The 18,205-nt window shown below is 38.3% G+C and overlaps 1 protein-coding gene across 1 annotated transcript in view; it reads right to left on the reverse strand.

Moving 5' to 3' along the window:
* SYAP1 (synapse associated protein 1) overlaps nt 1-16,678 on the reverse strand; it is a 31,898-nt gene extending 15,220 nt beyond the window's left edge. The window contains exons 1-3 of the mRNA XM_044670347.1: nt 16,415-16,678; nt 2,425-2,543; nt 1,250-1,316 (exon numbers count right to left, since the gene is read on the reverse strand). Of these exons, the coding sequence (XP_044526282.1) occupies nt 1,250-1,316; nt 2,425-2,543; nt 16,415-16,598 (370 nt within the window). The 5' untranslated portion in view covers nt 16,599-16,678. The remainder of the gene's footprint in view (nt 1-1,249; nt 1,317-2,424; nt 2,544-16,414) is intronic.
* Between the last annotated feature and the right edge of the window lie 1,527 nt (nt 16,679-18,205).

The following is an 18,205-nucleotide window of genomic DNA, read 5'->3' on the forward strand; positions in this document are numbered from 1 at the left end:
CAATGACCCAGGACAATTCTGAGGGATTTATGGTAAAGACGCTACCCACATTCAGAGGAAGGACTGCAGGAGAGGAAACATATAAGAAAAACAACTGCTTTGAACTCATGGGTCGGGGTGGACGTGATTGAGGGTGTGGACTCGAAACTACCACACCAATGCAACTACCAACAATTTGGAAATTGGGCTTGATCAAGGACACATGACAAAACTAGTGGAAATGTGCATCGGCCATGGGTGGGGGAGTGGGGGGGGGGTGAAGGGGATAGGAGGAGCATGGATCAGGTAACCATGTTAAAAATGTATATTAATAAATGTTAAAAAAAAAGTGAATTATATTGAAAATACAAAATAAAGAATGAGAAACTTCAACACAGCCAGTAAAAACCACCAACTTATTAGTGTTCTAATTTTAAATTTCATTAAATTGGTGCTCTGTACACCATATGTGAATCTAAAAAGATACTATACTTGATTTACATCAGAGAGCAGTGAAGAGGCTGAAAGAACAGGAACTGTGAAGAATTTTGAGAAATGTGAACAACTAAACAAAGAAATAGCCAGAGAGAAAACACTTACCTGAGCTAAAAAGAATCAAAGATGCTTTTATGAGTTACATTTTGCCTTGGAATGTACTTATTAGCAAAATGCCAAACATTTTGTCTGACTCCATGAGTACCATAGCTCTCTTCTATCTGTGAAGGCTCAAGTACACTCACTTTAAGAATGACCCATCTCCCCCAATGTGTATCCCTTGGAAAATTATCTCTCTTTTTCTGAAATAAACAGAGATCTTCAAAATCAGAGCATTCAGGAAAAGGCAGAGTTTAATTAACTTTAGTCTCACTGTAGGCAAAAGTAGCAACTGGCCAAAATGTTAATTCTAGGGTTATTTTTGGGAGTTTGATACTGATATTTTGTACTCTCTCTTTGCTCTGTGCAAAATAAACTAGTTTTGACTTAGCACCACCAAGTGGTAAAACTATTTACTGAGTCATATTATGAAGGAATCTAAGGCTGTAAATTGTATTTATTGTAGTATAAGGTTTAAAGAGACTTCATCATATGGCCAAAATAAAGCCACATCTAAGCAGGAATGTGCCTAAAACTTTTGCATCCAAATTACATTTGCTTAGACAAACAAAACAAGAATAACTCGAGCTTTTAAAATAATTTTTTCTTACCTAGAATATACTGAGTTTTTAATATAGAAAATTAAAGTTCTAATATGTAATACATAATATCATACCTGATTTTTTGGTATGTTGTTCCTGCACAAATTTTTTTTGTTCCTTCTGAAAGTCTCCTATAATTGTCTGTAAAAAAAGTTGAAAAACCACATTATCTTAAAAATAGTCAAACTACACACATAGATAAAAGCACATAACATGCTTTTTCAATCAAGTAGAGGAAAAACTAAATCTCTTCCCAAAATTAAATTAAAAGTACACAGTATTAGGGGGCAGCTGGGTAGCTCAGTGGATTGAGAGCTAAGCCTAGAGATGGGAGGTCCTAGGTTCAAATCCAGCCTCAGACACTTCCCAGCTGTGTGACCCTGGGCAAGTCACTTAACCCCCATTGCCTACCCTTACCACTCTTCTGCCTTGGCGGAAGGTAAGGGTTTAAAAAAAAAAAAAAAGTACACAGTATTTTTTAAGTTTGATAACACAATTTTGAGGGATTAATCTTTCCCATAAACAAAATTAGTTGAGTATTTCATTTTTAATTAAAACGCATTTTTCTATGTAATTTCTTATGAGTTAAAAAAAAGCATTTTAATATCTCTATGAGGTAAGCTGTCCAATTATTATTAATTTGCAAGTGAGGAAACTGGAGCTTTAAAAGGTTCAATGACTATACAATATACCTAGTAAGTGCTGTAGTAAAGCTTAAATTCAAATTTAGATCTTTAAACATCATGTGATTTCTACTATAACACATCAAATGAATATAGTGTCATGGGGAAAAATTTTTCAGCATAAAACAAGATACAAGCTTTAAATGACACCTTATTTGTTTTAAATAATACAATAAAAATTTCAGTTTGAAATTAATTACATTGGACCATGATTTTAAATACTTAAGAAATATGTTATCTAATTATACCTTGAGATGAAAATATACTTTGGAACCTGAAATAACAATAAACAACTAAACTGTAAAATTTCCAAATAAAAAAATTTGACCAAAATTTTAAATGATGGCTGAAATTAATTAGAACAAGTAATTTGTATTCTAAACAATTTTTCAAAATGAAAAGAAGAAAACCAAGATCTCAACATTAAACAAAATTGTAAAATATCAAAATAATAGGGATCTTATTTTAGACTTTCTATGAAAAAATGTAACAAAATGACATAGTGTAAGACAGATACTGATAAATTTTTCATAGGGTTAAACTTTCCAAAAATATTTTAAAAGTACCTTATCAATGATATCATCTATTTTCCCTTCTTCTACTGACTTCTTTATTGTTTGTGCTGTTTCAGCAACTGATTCAGTTATCTTTTTTGTAGCAGCAGTGGCAAAGTTAAATAGGTAATCTGCCAATAATAAAAAACAAATAAACTTTAGTTTGCTCTCTATTCATGTTTTCCTTTCAGAAGAAAATTTGCAAATATCTAAAATTCGGAGAGACGTTAAATAAACAAACATTTATTAAATTGCCTCCTGGCAAGGACTATTCTAGTCACTGGGAACACAGACACAAAAATTAAACAGTCCTTGCCCTCAAGAAACTTATATTCTCCAGGAAGGATAAAAAAAAAATCGATACAATTAAATAAATACAAACTACACACATTTTAATTTCAACAAAGAGAATACTAATAACTATATCAGGACAGGTCTTGTCTAGATGAGAGAAGGAAGGGAATGTTTTAGGAATATTAATTTGACAACTCTGTGTGTAAGATGAAATGGAAAGGAAAAGAGGTTGTAAGCTATTGCAAAAATCCAGGCAAGAGATATTGAGGATAGAACTAGTGTTAAGGCTGAACACAGAAAAGGGAAAAAGGAAATTCAATGCAATTCAGACATTTTAGTTTAGTTGAGGGAGGAGGGGAAGAGATGTGCCTATTTAATATATGTATATTTGTATGTAATTTTTTCCCTTCCACTAGTTTGGGATCTCTTGGGTGTAGGCTCTTCTTCTAGATATGCAGCCCACAAACTATCTCAGTTCATGGGGAGGTACTTTTGTTCATGTCCTTCTCAGAAGGCAGACCCCACAGGCTGGGTCTCTTGACATTCTTGGGTAGCACAGAGACACCCGAGCATTCCTGCAGTCTTACTATACTGCGCTGCTTTGCCTGTAGAACTATTTGGTCATGCATAGCAGGGACTTCCTTATCTCAAAGTGTGCCTTTCCAATTCTTTCGTGATTATGATATTCTGTGACTTGTAACCATATGTATTATGTTAATATAACATTTAATATTAAGAACAAAAATTCAAAAAGCAAATCAAGCTGGCTTTAAAATAAATCAAACAAACTTCTTGCCTTTGGTCAGATTTTCAGCTGACACAGAAGGCAAATACACTACTGACTGACTAGGCCCTGGATATGCTGTCTCTTTCTTTATCTCTCTTTCTCTCTCTCTTCCTTTCTTCCTTCCTTCCTTTCTTTTTTTAAAAAAAACCCTCACCTTCCATCTTGGAGTCAACACTGTGTGTATTGCTCCAAGGTAGAAGAGTGATAAGGGTAGGCAATGGGGGATAAGTGACTTGCCCAGGGTCACACAGCTGGGAAGTGTCTGAGGCCAGATTTGAACCTAGGACCTCCCATCTCTGGGCCTGGCTCTCAAACCACTGAACTATCCAACTGCCCCCTTATTAATTTCTTTTTGTTTCCCAAGTAAACTTCCCACAGCAGCTATTGTAAATTTTCCTCACTCCACTTGTAAGAGGGAAAATTAGATATTATATTTAAGGTGTGGTCACCAGGAATCACTCCAATTCAGATTGATTTCATAATTAAAATAGACCCAAGTCAGGATGGGTTTTATGGTAGTTTATTTACAATTTGGGAAGGTAGAAGGTAGGGAAATAGAGAGAGGGAGAGGCTGGCCCGGAACGGCAGAGGTCTGGACCCAGAGAGGGTTAAAAGGCTAATTAAACCAGGCTTCTAGTGGCAAGGCCTTAGCAATTAGAGAGACAAAGAAGCCTCCTTGAGGTAGAGGCTCTAGAAATGCCAAGGTAGGCAAAAGGGAGCCAGCCTAACTTACCCTCGTGACAATTCAGAGGGGAAGCTGCCAGAGGTCTCAGCAGAGATCCTTCAGCACCAAGTTCAAAGCAGTGAACTGCCCCAACAGAAGTTTACCATCATATTTGAAAGACAACAGCTTTCATCACTTCCTGGAGGTCCACCTCTAATTCAAGTGGACAAATGGCAGCCTCAACACTGTTTTGGTTATTGTCACGTGTGGGTAACTCATCTCCTCTCCCCACTAAGGGAGGTGGGGATGATATTATCTCTGAGGGCTAGCGTTTTAACTATGAATGGGCTTGAGCTAATTACATTTACACACACTCAAGTTCCAAATCTTACACAGTCCTTTCATTCTAAGCATTACCCTTTACTTCTTACTTTATTAATCAAGCTCTGGATCCATAAAGCATGGATTGTTTTTTCTAATTCCAAACCTGTCTCCCCACCACCCTTTCATCAATATTTTCTACTTCTATACCCACACATTTGAATCTTACATCTTTTTGTTCCCTCAAGATTTCCCATTTTTAACATAGTCCATTTCTCCTCTGTTAGCATCTCATTTCTGAAAACTTCACATACTTCAATACTTTTATGAACATCTACAAAGTGCAGTGCACATAGGCAGTTTCTTAAATAAAACCAAAACAGTTACTATCTTCAAGGAATTTCCATTCTACTGAGGTAGAGACAGATTAATAATTAAAAGGTAAACTTTTTATTTACAAAATACTAAGAATTGAGAATGAGGGAAAGATATCAGGGAAAGCTTCATGGAGGAAAATGCAGCAGGGCCAGAAAAGGGGAAGAATCCAGGAATTGGGGAAAAGTAAGTGTAGCCAATGGATAGAGGAATTTCAAGTATGACCGGTCCAGTTGCTCCTTTAAATATCACCCTATTTCCCCTTCGACACCACTTCTCCAACTCTGCTTCTGATTTCTGCCTCACCCACTGGCTCAGGGTGATATGGCAGGGAGTATAGCGGTAATATAGTGGACCCTCTTCATTTCATAGAAGAGTAAATGGAAGCCCTGGGAAGTTAAATGACTTGATTCAGGTAACAAAAGCAGTAAGCAGCAGCTTTAAAATTTAAAACTTAGATTCTGACTCTAAATCTTAATCTTCTTCAAAACACTATTACGAATAATTCCATAACTCACTAAAATGCTATTTCCATCCTGAGTGCTCAAACTGTTCCAGATAGTCACCATGAACTTTTCCTTGGTCCAAATTCTCTTTTGTGTATAGGAAGCAATCAGTGCCATTGACCATTTATTATTGTGGTCCTTCCTCTACACTTTCCCTCCTGATTTCTCCTGACCTTTTTTTTGAGGGACTTTAACCCTCTAGTCTCACTTGACTAATACCTACCCATTCTTCAAGAGCCAGCTCAAATCTCTCTCATAGTACTTTGTATGATAGCTCCTTATGTACATTTCACACTTTTCTAATCACTCTAAATACCTCTCTTTACTGGAAAGTATTTGCTACCCCATCAATTTTTTAGGATGAAGATTAATTACAATTCATCAGAATTCAACTGTTTTTTAAAGTATTATTGTCATTGTGCAAATTCTCCAAATTTACTTCTTTCATTATCCATCAATTCATGCCTATCTGGATATATTTGTTATTTTTTTATAGTACATTAATTTCATTATATTCATAACCCAAATTTTGTTTAATCATTCCTTAATTAATGAATAACCATTTTATTTAGTTTTTTTTTTGCTATTGAAGAGTTACTATGAAAATTAAGTAATAAATGTTTTTTTTTTCTCCCCCTTTAGTCATTGTTCTTTATTTGGGGTCTAATAGCTAGATCTCTGGAATAAAGTTATGAGACAGTTTAATGACTTTAATTATTACATCACTCATTTTTTTCCCAAGATGGTTGACCCAATTCATGGGTCTATTAACAAAATTGGTGTGACTATCTTTCCATAGATCTTCCAAAATTGCCTATTTCTACCTTTTGATCATCTTTTGTCAATTTAAGGGGTATAAAGTGAAAACCTCAGTCGTTTTAATCTTTGTATTTCATATAAACTTTGAGAATCTTCATTCCAACACTCCCCCCCCCCCCTTTATTTTTTGAGGAAAGTGTGTTGGTAGAGACTGGTTCTTCTCAAGTCTTCTAGGCTAGAAGTAAAATGGCAACTTATGGGCTAGATACCACTGCTGACTGGCACAGAAACTTTAACCTGCTCCATTTCTGATCTGGGCCTTAAACAGCCCAGTGGTCTCCCTAGCCCCACTACTCCCAAGTGCTCACCATATTGGACAATGTTCTTAGAGTAGACACTTAATCAGCTTGACCCCAATATAAGCTCACAACTCTTATCTCAAGCTATCCAATCAGCCTCTGCCTCCTCAGTAGCAGGGTTTATAGATAGTGTGTGTCACCATACTAATTCAACTCACTCTCATATCAGGATTCTAAAGGCACTTCTAAAAGGGATATCTAGGATGGTTCTCTAATGCTATCACTTGAGCCCCTTACCAATATGTTTTTACCTAAAATTATTTAGAAAATATTGGTATAAAGTACTCCCTGCTCGGCAAATGTGTGAAATATTCTTCCACAAATGGACAAAGTTCACGGAAAAGTGGTCTTAAGCTTGAAAAGTACCCAAGGAAAAGTACTCACAGCTCTTGGTTGCTGTAAGACTTCCCTACTTTATGAGATATTCAAAGTTGTCTCTCTTATACACGGTTTGGTATCTTTTTTCTTTTTTAAAACCCTTATCTTCTGTCTTGGAATCACTACTGTGTATCTGTTCTAAGGCAGAAGAGTGGTAAGGGCTAAGCAATGAGGGATAAGTGACTTGCCCAAGGTCACACAGCTAGGAAGTGTCTGAGGCCAGATTTGAACCTAGGACCTCCACCGAGCCACCCAGCTGCCGCTCACAGTTTAGTTTCTTGCTGGACTTTTTGTAGTTTTTAGTTTTGTCTGTTCTTAGTTCTGGATGCAGGGACTGCTATCAGCCATTCCAAGGATGTATCTAGGGCACCAATGGAAAGATGGGAGGTCAAAAATTCTTTGAACTCTTCAAAGTTCTGAAGGTTCTCCCTTTGGCAAAAGTGAGGGGAATTAGGGAAAGATATATGTCTAAGGCGTTTCCATCCCACAGGCGTTTTTTCCTCAGGAGTGTGCTGGAAAATCAACCACTTCTCAATTTGATAACTTACAGATGATCCTGGATGTTTTCTCCAGCCAAGTTTCCTCACTTATAGGAATATTCTCATTGAAAACAGTCAAGTTTTTATTTAAGGTATAATGGCTAAAAATGGGATAGGGAGGTTGCTGCCTACTCTTTTACTATTATCAGTGATAAAAGTAATATTATTTTATGAAGTGGAAATGTTGTTGTTCAGTCATGCCCAACTTTTTGAGACCCTACAGCAGGTTTTTCTACCCTCAACCATTTTTCAAAGACTGTCCATATTCATTGTTTCCATGACATTATTTTTCCATCTCTTCCTCTGCTGTCCCTTTCTCCTTTTGTTTTCAATATTTCCCAAAATAAGGGTCTTTTCCAGTGAGTCCTGGCTTCTCATTATGTGGTCAAAGTATTTACGCTTCATTTTTAGGATCTGAACTTCCGGTGAATAGTCTAAATCAGTGATTCCCAAAGTGGGCGCTACCGCCCCCTGGTGGATGCTGCAGCAATTCAGGATAGTGGTGATGTCCACAGGTGCATTTATCTTTCCTATTGCTATTAAAATTTAAAAAATTAATTTCCAGGGGGCTAAGTAATATTTTTTTCTGGAAAGGGAGCAACAGGCCAAAAAATTCTGGGAATCACTAGTCTAAATCAAGATAAGTATTAACTGATTTGATTTCCTTGATGTCCAAGGGTCTCTCAAAAGTCTTCTCTGTCAAATGCCTGCCCTTTGATCCAGCCATACCATTGTTGGGTTTGTACCCCCAAAAGATCATAAATAAACAGACCTGTACGAAAATATTTATAGCTGCGCTTTTTGTGGTGGCAAAAAACTGGAAGATGAGGGGATGCCCTTCAATTGGGGAATGGCTGAACAAATTGTAGTATATGCTGGTGATGGAATACTATTGCGCTCAAAGGAATAATAATCTGGAGGAGTTCCAGGTGAACTGGAAAGACCTCCAGGAATTGATGCAGAGCCAGAAGAACACTGTACACAGAGACTGATATACTATGGTAAAATCGAATGTAATGGACTTCTGTACCAGCAGCAATGCAATGACACAAGACAGCTCTGAGGGATTTATGGAAAGGAATGCTACCCACATTCAGAGGAAGGACTGCAGGAGAGGAAACATATAAGAAAAACAACTGCTTGAACGCATGGGTTGGGGTGGACATGATTGGGGATGTAGACTCGAAACTACCACACCAATGCAACTAACAACAATTTGGAAATAGGTTTTGATCAATGACACATGATAAAACCAGTGGAAATGTGCGTCGGCCATGGGGGGGGAATGCAGGGGGTGAAGGGGAAAGTAGGAGCATGAATCATGTAACCATATTAAAAACAAATATTAATAAATGTTTAAAAAAAAAGTCTTCTCTGTCACCACAATTTAAAGTGAGATTGTACTCAGCTTTCCTTATATTCCAATTCTCATAGCCATTCCTAACTGGAAAAATCACAGCTCTGATCATATGGACCTTTGTCAGCAAGATTACATCTCTACTGTCCAGATTGCTATAACTTTCTTTCTTAGGAGCAAGTATTTTTTTTTTTTTAAATTTCACATCTGCAATGATCTCTAAGTCCAAGAATATAAAACCAGACACTGCTTTCATTTCTTCTCCCTCTATTTTCCAGGAAGTGATAGGACCAGTTGCCAAAATCTTAGTTTTTTTGATGTTAACCCTCAAGTAAGCTTTTACACACTTTCCTTTCACCCTCATCAAGAGGCTTAATTCATTTTCTGCCACGAGAATGGTAAAAATAGGAAGGGGTTAATAAATGTTTGCTGAATTATGTGGTTGGATTTTAGATCTTCTCCTTAATAGGATATTCCTAAAAATACATTATCAATCAGATGTCTTTGATAATTTGATAGATGACTTCTAAAACTTAAAACAAAGTATACTGGGGGCAGCTGGGTGGCTCAGTGGATTGAAAGCCAGACCTAGAGGGGAGGTCCTAGGTTCAAATCTGTCTTCAGACATTTCCTAGCTGTGTGACCCTGGGCAAGTCACTTATAACGCCCATTGCCTAGCCCTTACTACTCTTCTGCCTTGGAGCCAATACACAGTATTGACTCCAAGATGGTAGGTAAGGGTTTTTAAAAAACAAAACAAAACAAAAAGTATACTAATAAGCTATATCACATATACTAATATTAAATATAAATTAGTACACATAATACACTAATCAATAAAGCAAATTAAGGTGCCTGGGGAAATAGGATTCTTTTAGTGTTTTATATAAAGTGCACAGAAAAGGTTCAGGTTCCTATCCTCAAGGAATTTCAACCCTCCACTTCCCTCCCCCCCCCCCAATTAGAGGTTAAGTAAAGTAAAAGTAAGAGGATTATGCCTTCTTTTTCCAAAAGAATCCTGAAACCTAAAAGGAAAAGAAAGAATAGCTTCAAAGACAAAACTTAGAATCCAAGATCAAAGGAGAAGGAAAGTGCCCTCAAAGAGCTTATACTCCCATCAGGGGAGACAACCTATGTACACATATAGGAGATAGAGATAAAGATTCCATCTATGATTTTACTGATATAGAGAACTCCCAAGTAATGAAAGTCCTCCTACTAATGCAGGTCAACACTTATTTTAGCAATTTATAGTCTTAGAAAATAGCCTAGAGCCATGATGGTGAACTTATGACACACGTGCCAAAAGGGCATGCAGAACTCTCTCTTCGGGCACACCTGCAGTCACTCACCAGATTTTGCTACAAGAAAGTCAGAGGGACTGGGGAGGAGCTGTTCCCTCTCTCCCTCTCCATGTGCCTGAGGACATTCCTCACTCCCCCCTTTCCTCCCTCCCCCAGTCTAGCAGCCAATGGGAGTGCTTCCTCCCTCCTCTGTTTGGGGTAAGGCACTGGAGGGGGGGGTGGTGATGGTGCAAACAGCAACTGTGGTGAAGGTGATTCTCAAGGTGGGGTTAGAGAGGAGCTAGGTTTGAGGGGAGCATAGCTCACAGCACGGCACATAGCTGGAGGGGAGCAGAGCACTTGGGCCACTCTTCTTCCCATCTCCACATGCCCCTCTCATCACCTACCCGTTTAATCAGCAGCCCAATAGGAACATGGGGGGTGGGGGTGGCAGCATGGCACACAGTCTTTAAAAGGCTTGCCATCACTGGCCCAGAGTAACTAAGTGACTTAAACACTAGCACATAGCCAATATATATCAGAAGAAGGTTTGAACCATGGTCATTCTGGCTTCCAGATCATCTTTCTACCCACTATGCTTTACTGTCTCTCTACACATATAAATGTATACAAAACAAATAAATTTGTTGTTGTTCTTCATACTTGAAAAGGACAAAAACTAAATATAATTTTTTTTTAAACCCTTGCCTTCCATCTTGGAGTCAATACTATGTATTGGCTCCAAGGCAGAAGAGTGGTAAGGGCTAGGCAATGGGGGTTAAGTGACTTGCCCAGGGTCACACAGCTAGGAAGTGACCGAGGCCGGATTTGAACCTAGGACCTCCTGTCTCTAGGCCTGGCTCTCAATCCACTGAGCCACCCAGCTGCCCCCTAAATATAATTTTGAAGGGAAGACACTAGCAATTTTAGGGATCAGGAAAGGTTGCAAACTGGCAATTAAACCAAGCAACTGAGGTAGCAGAAGCATTAACAACTTCAAGGAATTTGTCATGAAAGAAAAGAACTCAAATGAGGTAACAATAGAGCAGAGATGTAAAACTTGAGAACTGTTTAACATAATAATAAAAATATAATACAACATGATAATATTAACTTGTAGTTTTATAAGTTAACATGCTACCTGTAGGTATCTGTTTCTATTTGAGTTTGATACTACTGAACAAGGGGTTGAATCTTTATTACTTGCTGGCTTTGAGAATGACTGATAAAGAATAGCTAATGATAATGGCAAAGAATATGGAGGTACTCAGATATATAAGGAGATTACTGTTAATAGTAGACAGCAGATGAAGCAATTAAAAAAAATATCTTGACACTTCCTGGTTATAAACTGGGAAGGGAAAAAATGGATAGAGGGATCAAAGAAAACTAACATTTTTAGAATGGCTTAATTAGATGTGGCTTTTGAAACTGGGAATCTTGAAGATTCTATTTCAACCTATTAACAAAATTTTTTTTTCAATAAAATCTCTGAGATTCACTCAAGATCTGTTTGAATATCTTGCTACGCTAAAAGGTGGTCAATTCTAACTTGGGATAGCTTAAATTGTTGGTTCCTTTTTAATACTGAGCTAAAATTTGCCTTTCACCTTTCACCCATCTGTTTGATTTCTGTTACAAAGACTTTTCTTCCTGCTATATTACTTTCTTTGGTGAATTCATGATTTCATTCCTCTGAATACTTTCCTGATGAAAACGGCAACCTTTCTTTCTCTTTTCAGCATATGATTTTTGTCTACGTGTATGCTTAAGATTTACCTCCTTTACTACTATTCTACCATAAACAATTGAGATAGAAATGCCAAAGGGCATTTGATGTTTTTTTTTTTTGTTGTTGTTGTGGTTGTGTGTGTGTTTAATGGAAGATTGTGTCTGTTTTTCCTCCCCTAATTTATTACCTGATGATCAACCTTCTGCTGATAAGTCTCTACTTAAATTAGCATTGCTGACCCTAGTCAACAGTTTGTAAAGGGGCTTAAAGTTTCTGTAGTTTAATAGAAACTGACAGAACTTTTGGCATATCTTTTAATAAACAGGGGTCACAAAATAGTTTTCAGAAATCCTTGTCTTAATTGACTGTGATAAGAGTAATAGCAAAAGGGATAGAGAATGTTAAGAATCATACTTCCAAATAAGTATCTGAGATTGTGTCCTCTTGATATTCTTTTAATTCTTTCTAGTATAATATTTATACCTCTCACTATTCTGGTCTTACAGCAATGCTCCCACTAAAATGTGGTGCCTAGAATTTAACTGCATATTTATGTAATTCTTTTTTGATGAAAATCTTTTCTTCTATTTACTTTCTGTGGTTCCCATTTAAATATCCAAATTCTTGTTAGTTGAATAAAGTTGATACACACACTTTAAGCCCCTTACTTTCTTTCTTAGAATTGGTACTAAGTATTGGTTTCGAGGCAGAAGAGTGGTAAGGGCTAGGCAACTGGGATTAAGTGACTTGCCCAGGGTCACACAGCTATGAAGTGTCTGAGGCCAAATTTGAACTCAGATCTCCTGTCTACAGGCCAGACCGTCTTTCTACTGAGCAACCTAGCTGCCCCAACACACATATATTTGAAAGAGATATATATATATAAGTATATATAGACATAGATAGAAAGAAGCCAGTTATCGTTGGTGTTTCCACAAGTTTATATAGTGATAGAAGCCCTAAGTCACTAAATGTGCGAACAATTAAGTAGATTAACAATATAAAGTATAATAAATCTGGAAAGGAAGATGATCCTGGGATAAATTAGATAATAGAAACAACTAAAAAAACCTTTTGAAAGCTATGATCAGAAAGTTTCTGAGTATAACCAAAACATGAGATGAGTTGTAATGACTTTTAAATTACTAGCTCTGATGGCTTCTAGTTCTTTAATATGGTATGCATTTTAGATGTGCAGATATCTAGAGTCTATTCTATATAATATATGAAGTTGGACTTGGAATTCTCTAGTGATTTTATTGGGGTAGAAAACTCCCAGGAAGGAAACTACACCAATGCAGATAGACAATTGCATAGGGGTACAGGGATGTTAAGTGAATAGCCCATGCTATTCTCTATGCTCTTGTGCACTTAGTTTGCAGTGATTTTTACACCAAATCAAATCTCAGTGTGGAATTCAACTCATATACATTTTTTTCCCTTCTTTCCATGCATACAGATCCAACTCTGGTTCAGGCACTCATCCCCTTTTAGTGGTAGTACTTAGTCTTTTAATTTGTTTCCTGCCCCAAGGTCCTTCCTACTCCAAAACAACTTCCACTCAGCTGCCAATTTGATTTTTTTTTTTTTTTTAAGTATAGGCATTACTATATCATTCTTCAGCTCAATGAGCTCCAGTGGTTCCCTATTACCTTCAGGACAAAATATAAAGTCCTTTGGTATTGAAAACTTTTAATAACCTGGCCCCCTCTTATCTTTCCAGTTTATAATGACCAGTCAACTTGTTCCTCTAACAGGACACTCAACCTCCTGTCTCTCTGCCTTTGCAATGGCTATTTCTATGGAATGCTCTACCTCTTCCCCCACCTTTTCTCTGGCCAGATTCAGCTCTAGAATCTAGGCCTTCTTGCAAGAGGCCTTTTCTGTAGAGTACAGGTACTAGAGCTTTCTATTTCAGATTACCTTCTGTCTCTCTACTCTATATTGCATGTACTTAGTTATCTGCATGTTTCTTTTCCATTAGACCTGGAGCTCTTTGATAGCAGGGCTTTTTTTGGTCTTTCTTTGTATCCTCAGCTCCTTTAACAGTGCTGGACATTTGGTAAAAGCTTAATAAATGCTTTTTTTTTTTTTTAAACCCTTGTACTTCGGTGTATTGTCTCATAGGTGGAAGATTGGTAAGGATGGGCAATGGGGGTCAAGTGACTTGCCCAGGGTCACACAGCTGGGAAGTGGCTGAGGCCGGGTTTGAACCTAGGACCTCCTGTCTCTAGGCCTGACTCTCACTCCACTGAGCTACCCAGCTGCCCTTAATAAATGCTTTTTATTGAATCAAGTTCTCAATATTGGAAATAGAAATCCAGCTAATACCTAATGAGGTAGTAAAACTGGGAAAGAACTTTTACTTAACTTATACAAGGGTCTCTGTCAAGAAAGCTTATTAAGCCCCACATAAAGTGACTGTGATCCTGGACAAGTTACTTACCTTCTAAGTGCTGCAGAGGGCTCTCCAAAAATTATAATTTACAGAAAGTTAATCTGCATTAATAGAATATAGATTGCTAGACACTGCTCATAACTATCTGACAAAATAACAATTTGATACTTATCCCCAATATATGTTAAAACACAAAGATTTTAAGATGCTGAAGATTTAGTGGAGTAAAAATTTATGAAGAAAACCCATTCTTATTTCTCATGTGAAACTATACTGTCTAAAATGGTATAATTATTAAACATAGGACTGGCAGATCTCTTTTTATCCAACTAATTTGAGGTGTCCCCTAGGCACAAATTTTATTTTGTACATCTTTGGCAAACCTTCGGTTATTTATCAGGAGCTTGAGAAACCTTTGCTGAATACATAAAATATAAATACAGTATAACATATAAAATAAACAAAATATAAAAAACACACAAAATATTAAAGAATAAAGCCCACTAGAGCTAGTGATTAAAACATAAGTATATAATGAATAGCTCCTTTAATCCATCTGTTTTATCTTCATACTACTGCAGCAAGTTCTACTCATCAATGTTGTAAAAGGTCACATCACTTAAAACATGAAGACTCTAGTGTAACTAACACCAAACAGCATGTTGATGTTCATCCAGACCAGGAGTTTTTATTATTTTATCAGATAGTTTCAGGAGCAATGCTTAGCTATAGAAAAAGAGAGGACTCAAGATAATTTTTCCCATCTTTCTTCCCCCCTTGCTAAAGACAATAAATGAGAAACCAATATACTTACACAAAGGCTATCCATAAACATAACCATCACTACTACCACTATCCACCTGACAAAGTTCTTGTTAACATTTCCCTTTCTATAAGTGGAAATTAATGTGAAGAAAATAATTTAACTTTTGCAAAACTATCTGACCCCTATTTCCTAGCTCTCTGTAACATAAAATGAGCTATGGTAAAACAAAATGGAAGTTTAGAAAGCAGTTCATTACTGCCAAAGCATACAAATATTGGAGATACATCCACTGGTAACAATGAAGGTCTTTTTAATATTATATAGAAAGAAACACCAGACTGAAAGGGAACACCTGCACTTATGAAGATGGGTTTTCAGAAGTGTATTTCAAGGTCTTTTTTAATGACTCTGTACAGCCTATTGAATAAAGCCTGCCTGGCTTTTTTTTTTTTTTTTTTTTAAACCCTTACCTTCCCCCTTAGAATTAATACTGTGTATTGGTTCCAAGGCAGAAGAGTGGTAAGACCTAGGCAGTTGGGGTTAAGTGATTTGCCCAAGGTCACACTGCTAGTAAGTGTCTGAAGTCATATTGGAACCCAAGACCTCCCATCTCTGGCCTGGCTCTCAAACCACTGAGTCCACTGAGTCACCCAGCTGCTCCCTGTCTGGTTTTTAAAAGCCCTTCATAATCTAATTCAGTTTCCCTACACAACTTCATTTTCCACAGCAGTCCAACATAAACTGATCAAGTCAGATGTAGGTTTCTCACATAAAGTACTATAATCTTATCTATTTTAGGTAATCGGCCCCCACCAATCTGGAACGCACATTCTCCATCTTTCAAGTTAGGTGACCACCTTCACAGAGAATGCTCTCTCTCTCAAACCTTCAAAACACGTCTCTTCCACCCCCATAATCCTGGAATTCTCTCTCCCCATCCTCAAACCTGAGTCCCTTGTTCGAGTTCTAAGCCTTCTCCCACTGTTCCAGTTTATACACAGACCATTCCACTCTCCCACATGCACTTAAGGTTCAATATCACTGTTTAGTCCTAAACAGTTTCTTAAACGTTTAATTTTCTGGTGATTAGCCCAGAGTCAGGAGCATCAAAGGCCCAGATAAACAAATTCGTCCCAGAAGGTACGAGGCACCTGGGAGGTAGGGGAGGATTAGTGGTCCCCCTCACTCCCCCCCCCCCAAGTGTCCAGAGTCAGCAACGCCAAGTCCCGCCTCCCTGGCGGAGGTCACCCTCACCCCTCTCCAGGCCGGGCACACAGTTGGTGTTTAATAAAAGTTTATTTCCTTCCTTTCTCTCCTTTCCTTCCCCTCTTCCGCCCTCCGCAGGGACGTGGCCCAAGCTCGGGGAGGGAGGAGTGGCACCGACGTATCCCATGGGGCGGTGCTGGGGAGGAGGTAGCCCTACGGCCCTCCTTACCCTTTACCCAACTCTTCCCCCGGTTCTCCCGGCCCTTGGGGATGCTCACTGCCAAAGCCTTTGGCTTGGTGAAGAAGAGGCTCTTCGTCCCCTTCCTGGGGCTTCCCGGGCCGCTGCTCGGGCTCGCTTCCCGCAGCCGCCTCCGCCGCCTCTTCGGGGCTACCGCCAGCGGGAGGGTCACCCCCTGTCGACGCCTGCTCCAAGCCAAACCAGCTTCCCAGACCCCGTAACATCCCGCTCCGCCGGCCTGAGGCGGCCGCTGTGAGTTCGGTCACCAGGGTCCGGTAGCTGCCGTCACCGCCTCCGGGTTCAACTCGCCAATCTCTCCAGGCCCGCAGGAAGCGGTACGGACTCGGATCACGTGAGTGACCCCTCTACCCGTCTCCACTTCTCTATGGTCACACCTTGAGTGACGCCACTTCCGGCGTGGCCATCCTTGCAGGCGTTCGCTTCTGGCTGGCTTGCAGATGGATGTCAGTAAACTTTATTCTCTAATTTAGGCATGTACGTAGGAATGATCTCCAAGGATCTCGTCTTTGGCCATTCCCCTGCACTGGTGACCCCAGAGCTGCGGATTCATTAGTAAGCCAAAACGGGGGGGGAGGAGGGGAGATAAAACATATGGACGTATAAGGATATAAAAATTCTAATAATAGCCTGATAACTTTTGAGAAAGAAATAAATTCAAGGCTCAGTTAGGGGCAGCTGCCACGTGCAGACTTTTTTCCCCCAGGAATAATAACGACAACAATAATATTTATATAGCGATTTACTATGTTCCAGACAATGTTAATAAGCACTTTACAAAATTATCTCATTTCGTTTTTTGCAACAATCTTGACAGGTGGATTCTATTATTATCCAATTTTCAGGTGAGGAAACTGGCAAACAGGTGAAGTGACTTTCCCAGCGTTAGGCAACTAGTAAGGGCAAATATGAATTCAAGCCTTCTTGACTGGGCCCATCATTTTATACACTGCACCACCCGGTTACTTCGGGTAGAAAAGGAGGCCAATCTTGTAAGAGAAAAGAATAATAATAAATGGACAGTCTGTCTTCCATTAGAATACACTTAATGTCAAAAGACCTCTGGAAGAATTATGGAAAGACAAGTGTTTCACAGAATGAGAAGGTGAAAGAGTAGAGATTCTTAATCTTTTTTTTTAATTTTTTAAAATTTCTTAAACCCTAATATCTTTTATATATATCCTTCTATATTAATTTTATTTGTTACAGGGTTAGGCAATGGGGGTTAAGTGACTTGCCCAGAGTCACACAGCTAGGAAGTGTCTGAGGCCAGATTTGAACCTAGGACCTCCCATCTCTAGGGCTGGCTCTCAATCCACTGAGCCATCCAGCTGCCCCCTCTTAATCTTTTTGTATGTCATTGAGTCCTCTGACAATCTGAAGAAGTTTATGGACCCCCTTCTCAGAATATTTTTAAACATAAAAAACATAGGAAACTATATTTTAATGCAGATGTAATTTTTCCTCCTATCAAAGTTTCTGAACTACCTAAGATCAACATATGAGATCCATGGGCTAGAGGTTCAGAACCCATGTGATAGAGTAAGATCTAAGATCCATCCTTTTTGTAAAAGGGAAGGGTTTGGGAAGTTTCTGACCAAATTGGGGAATTTTCTGACACAAAATGGTAGCAAAATATGAAGTTCTTAAAACACCTGATAACAAGAAAGGACTTTTTTTTGTCTTTCATAAAACTAAATAAATCTTTTCATTTGATGGGATTATAAGTAAAGCAATTGATAGGTCACAAGGAATTTATGATTGGCTAAGTAGGGTAGACAAAAAACAAGTTAACTACTTAGAAAGATCCAGG

Source organism: Gracilinanus agilis, chromosome 3 (assembly GCF_016433145.1).
Source record: "Gracilinanus agilis isolate LMUSP501 chromosome 3, AgileGrace, whole genome shotgun sequence".
NCBI classification, from domain to species: Eukaryota; Metazoa; Chordata; class Mammalia; order Didelphimorphia; family Didelphidae; genus Gracilinanus; species Gracilinanus agilis.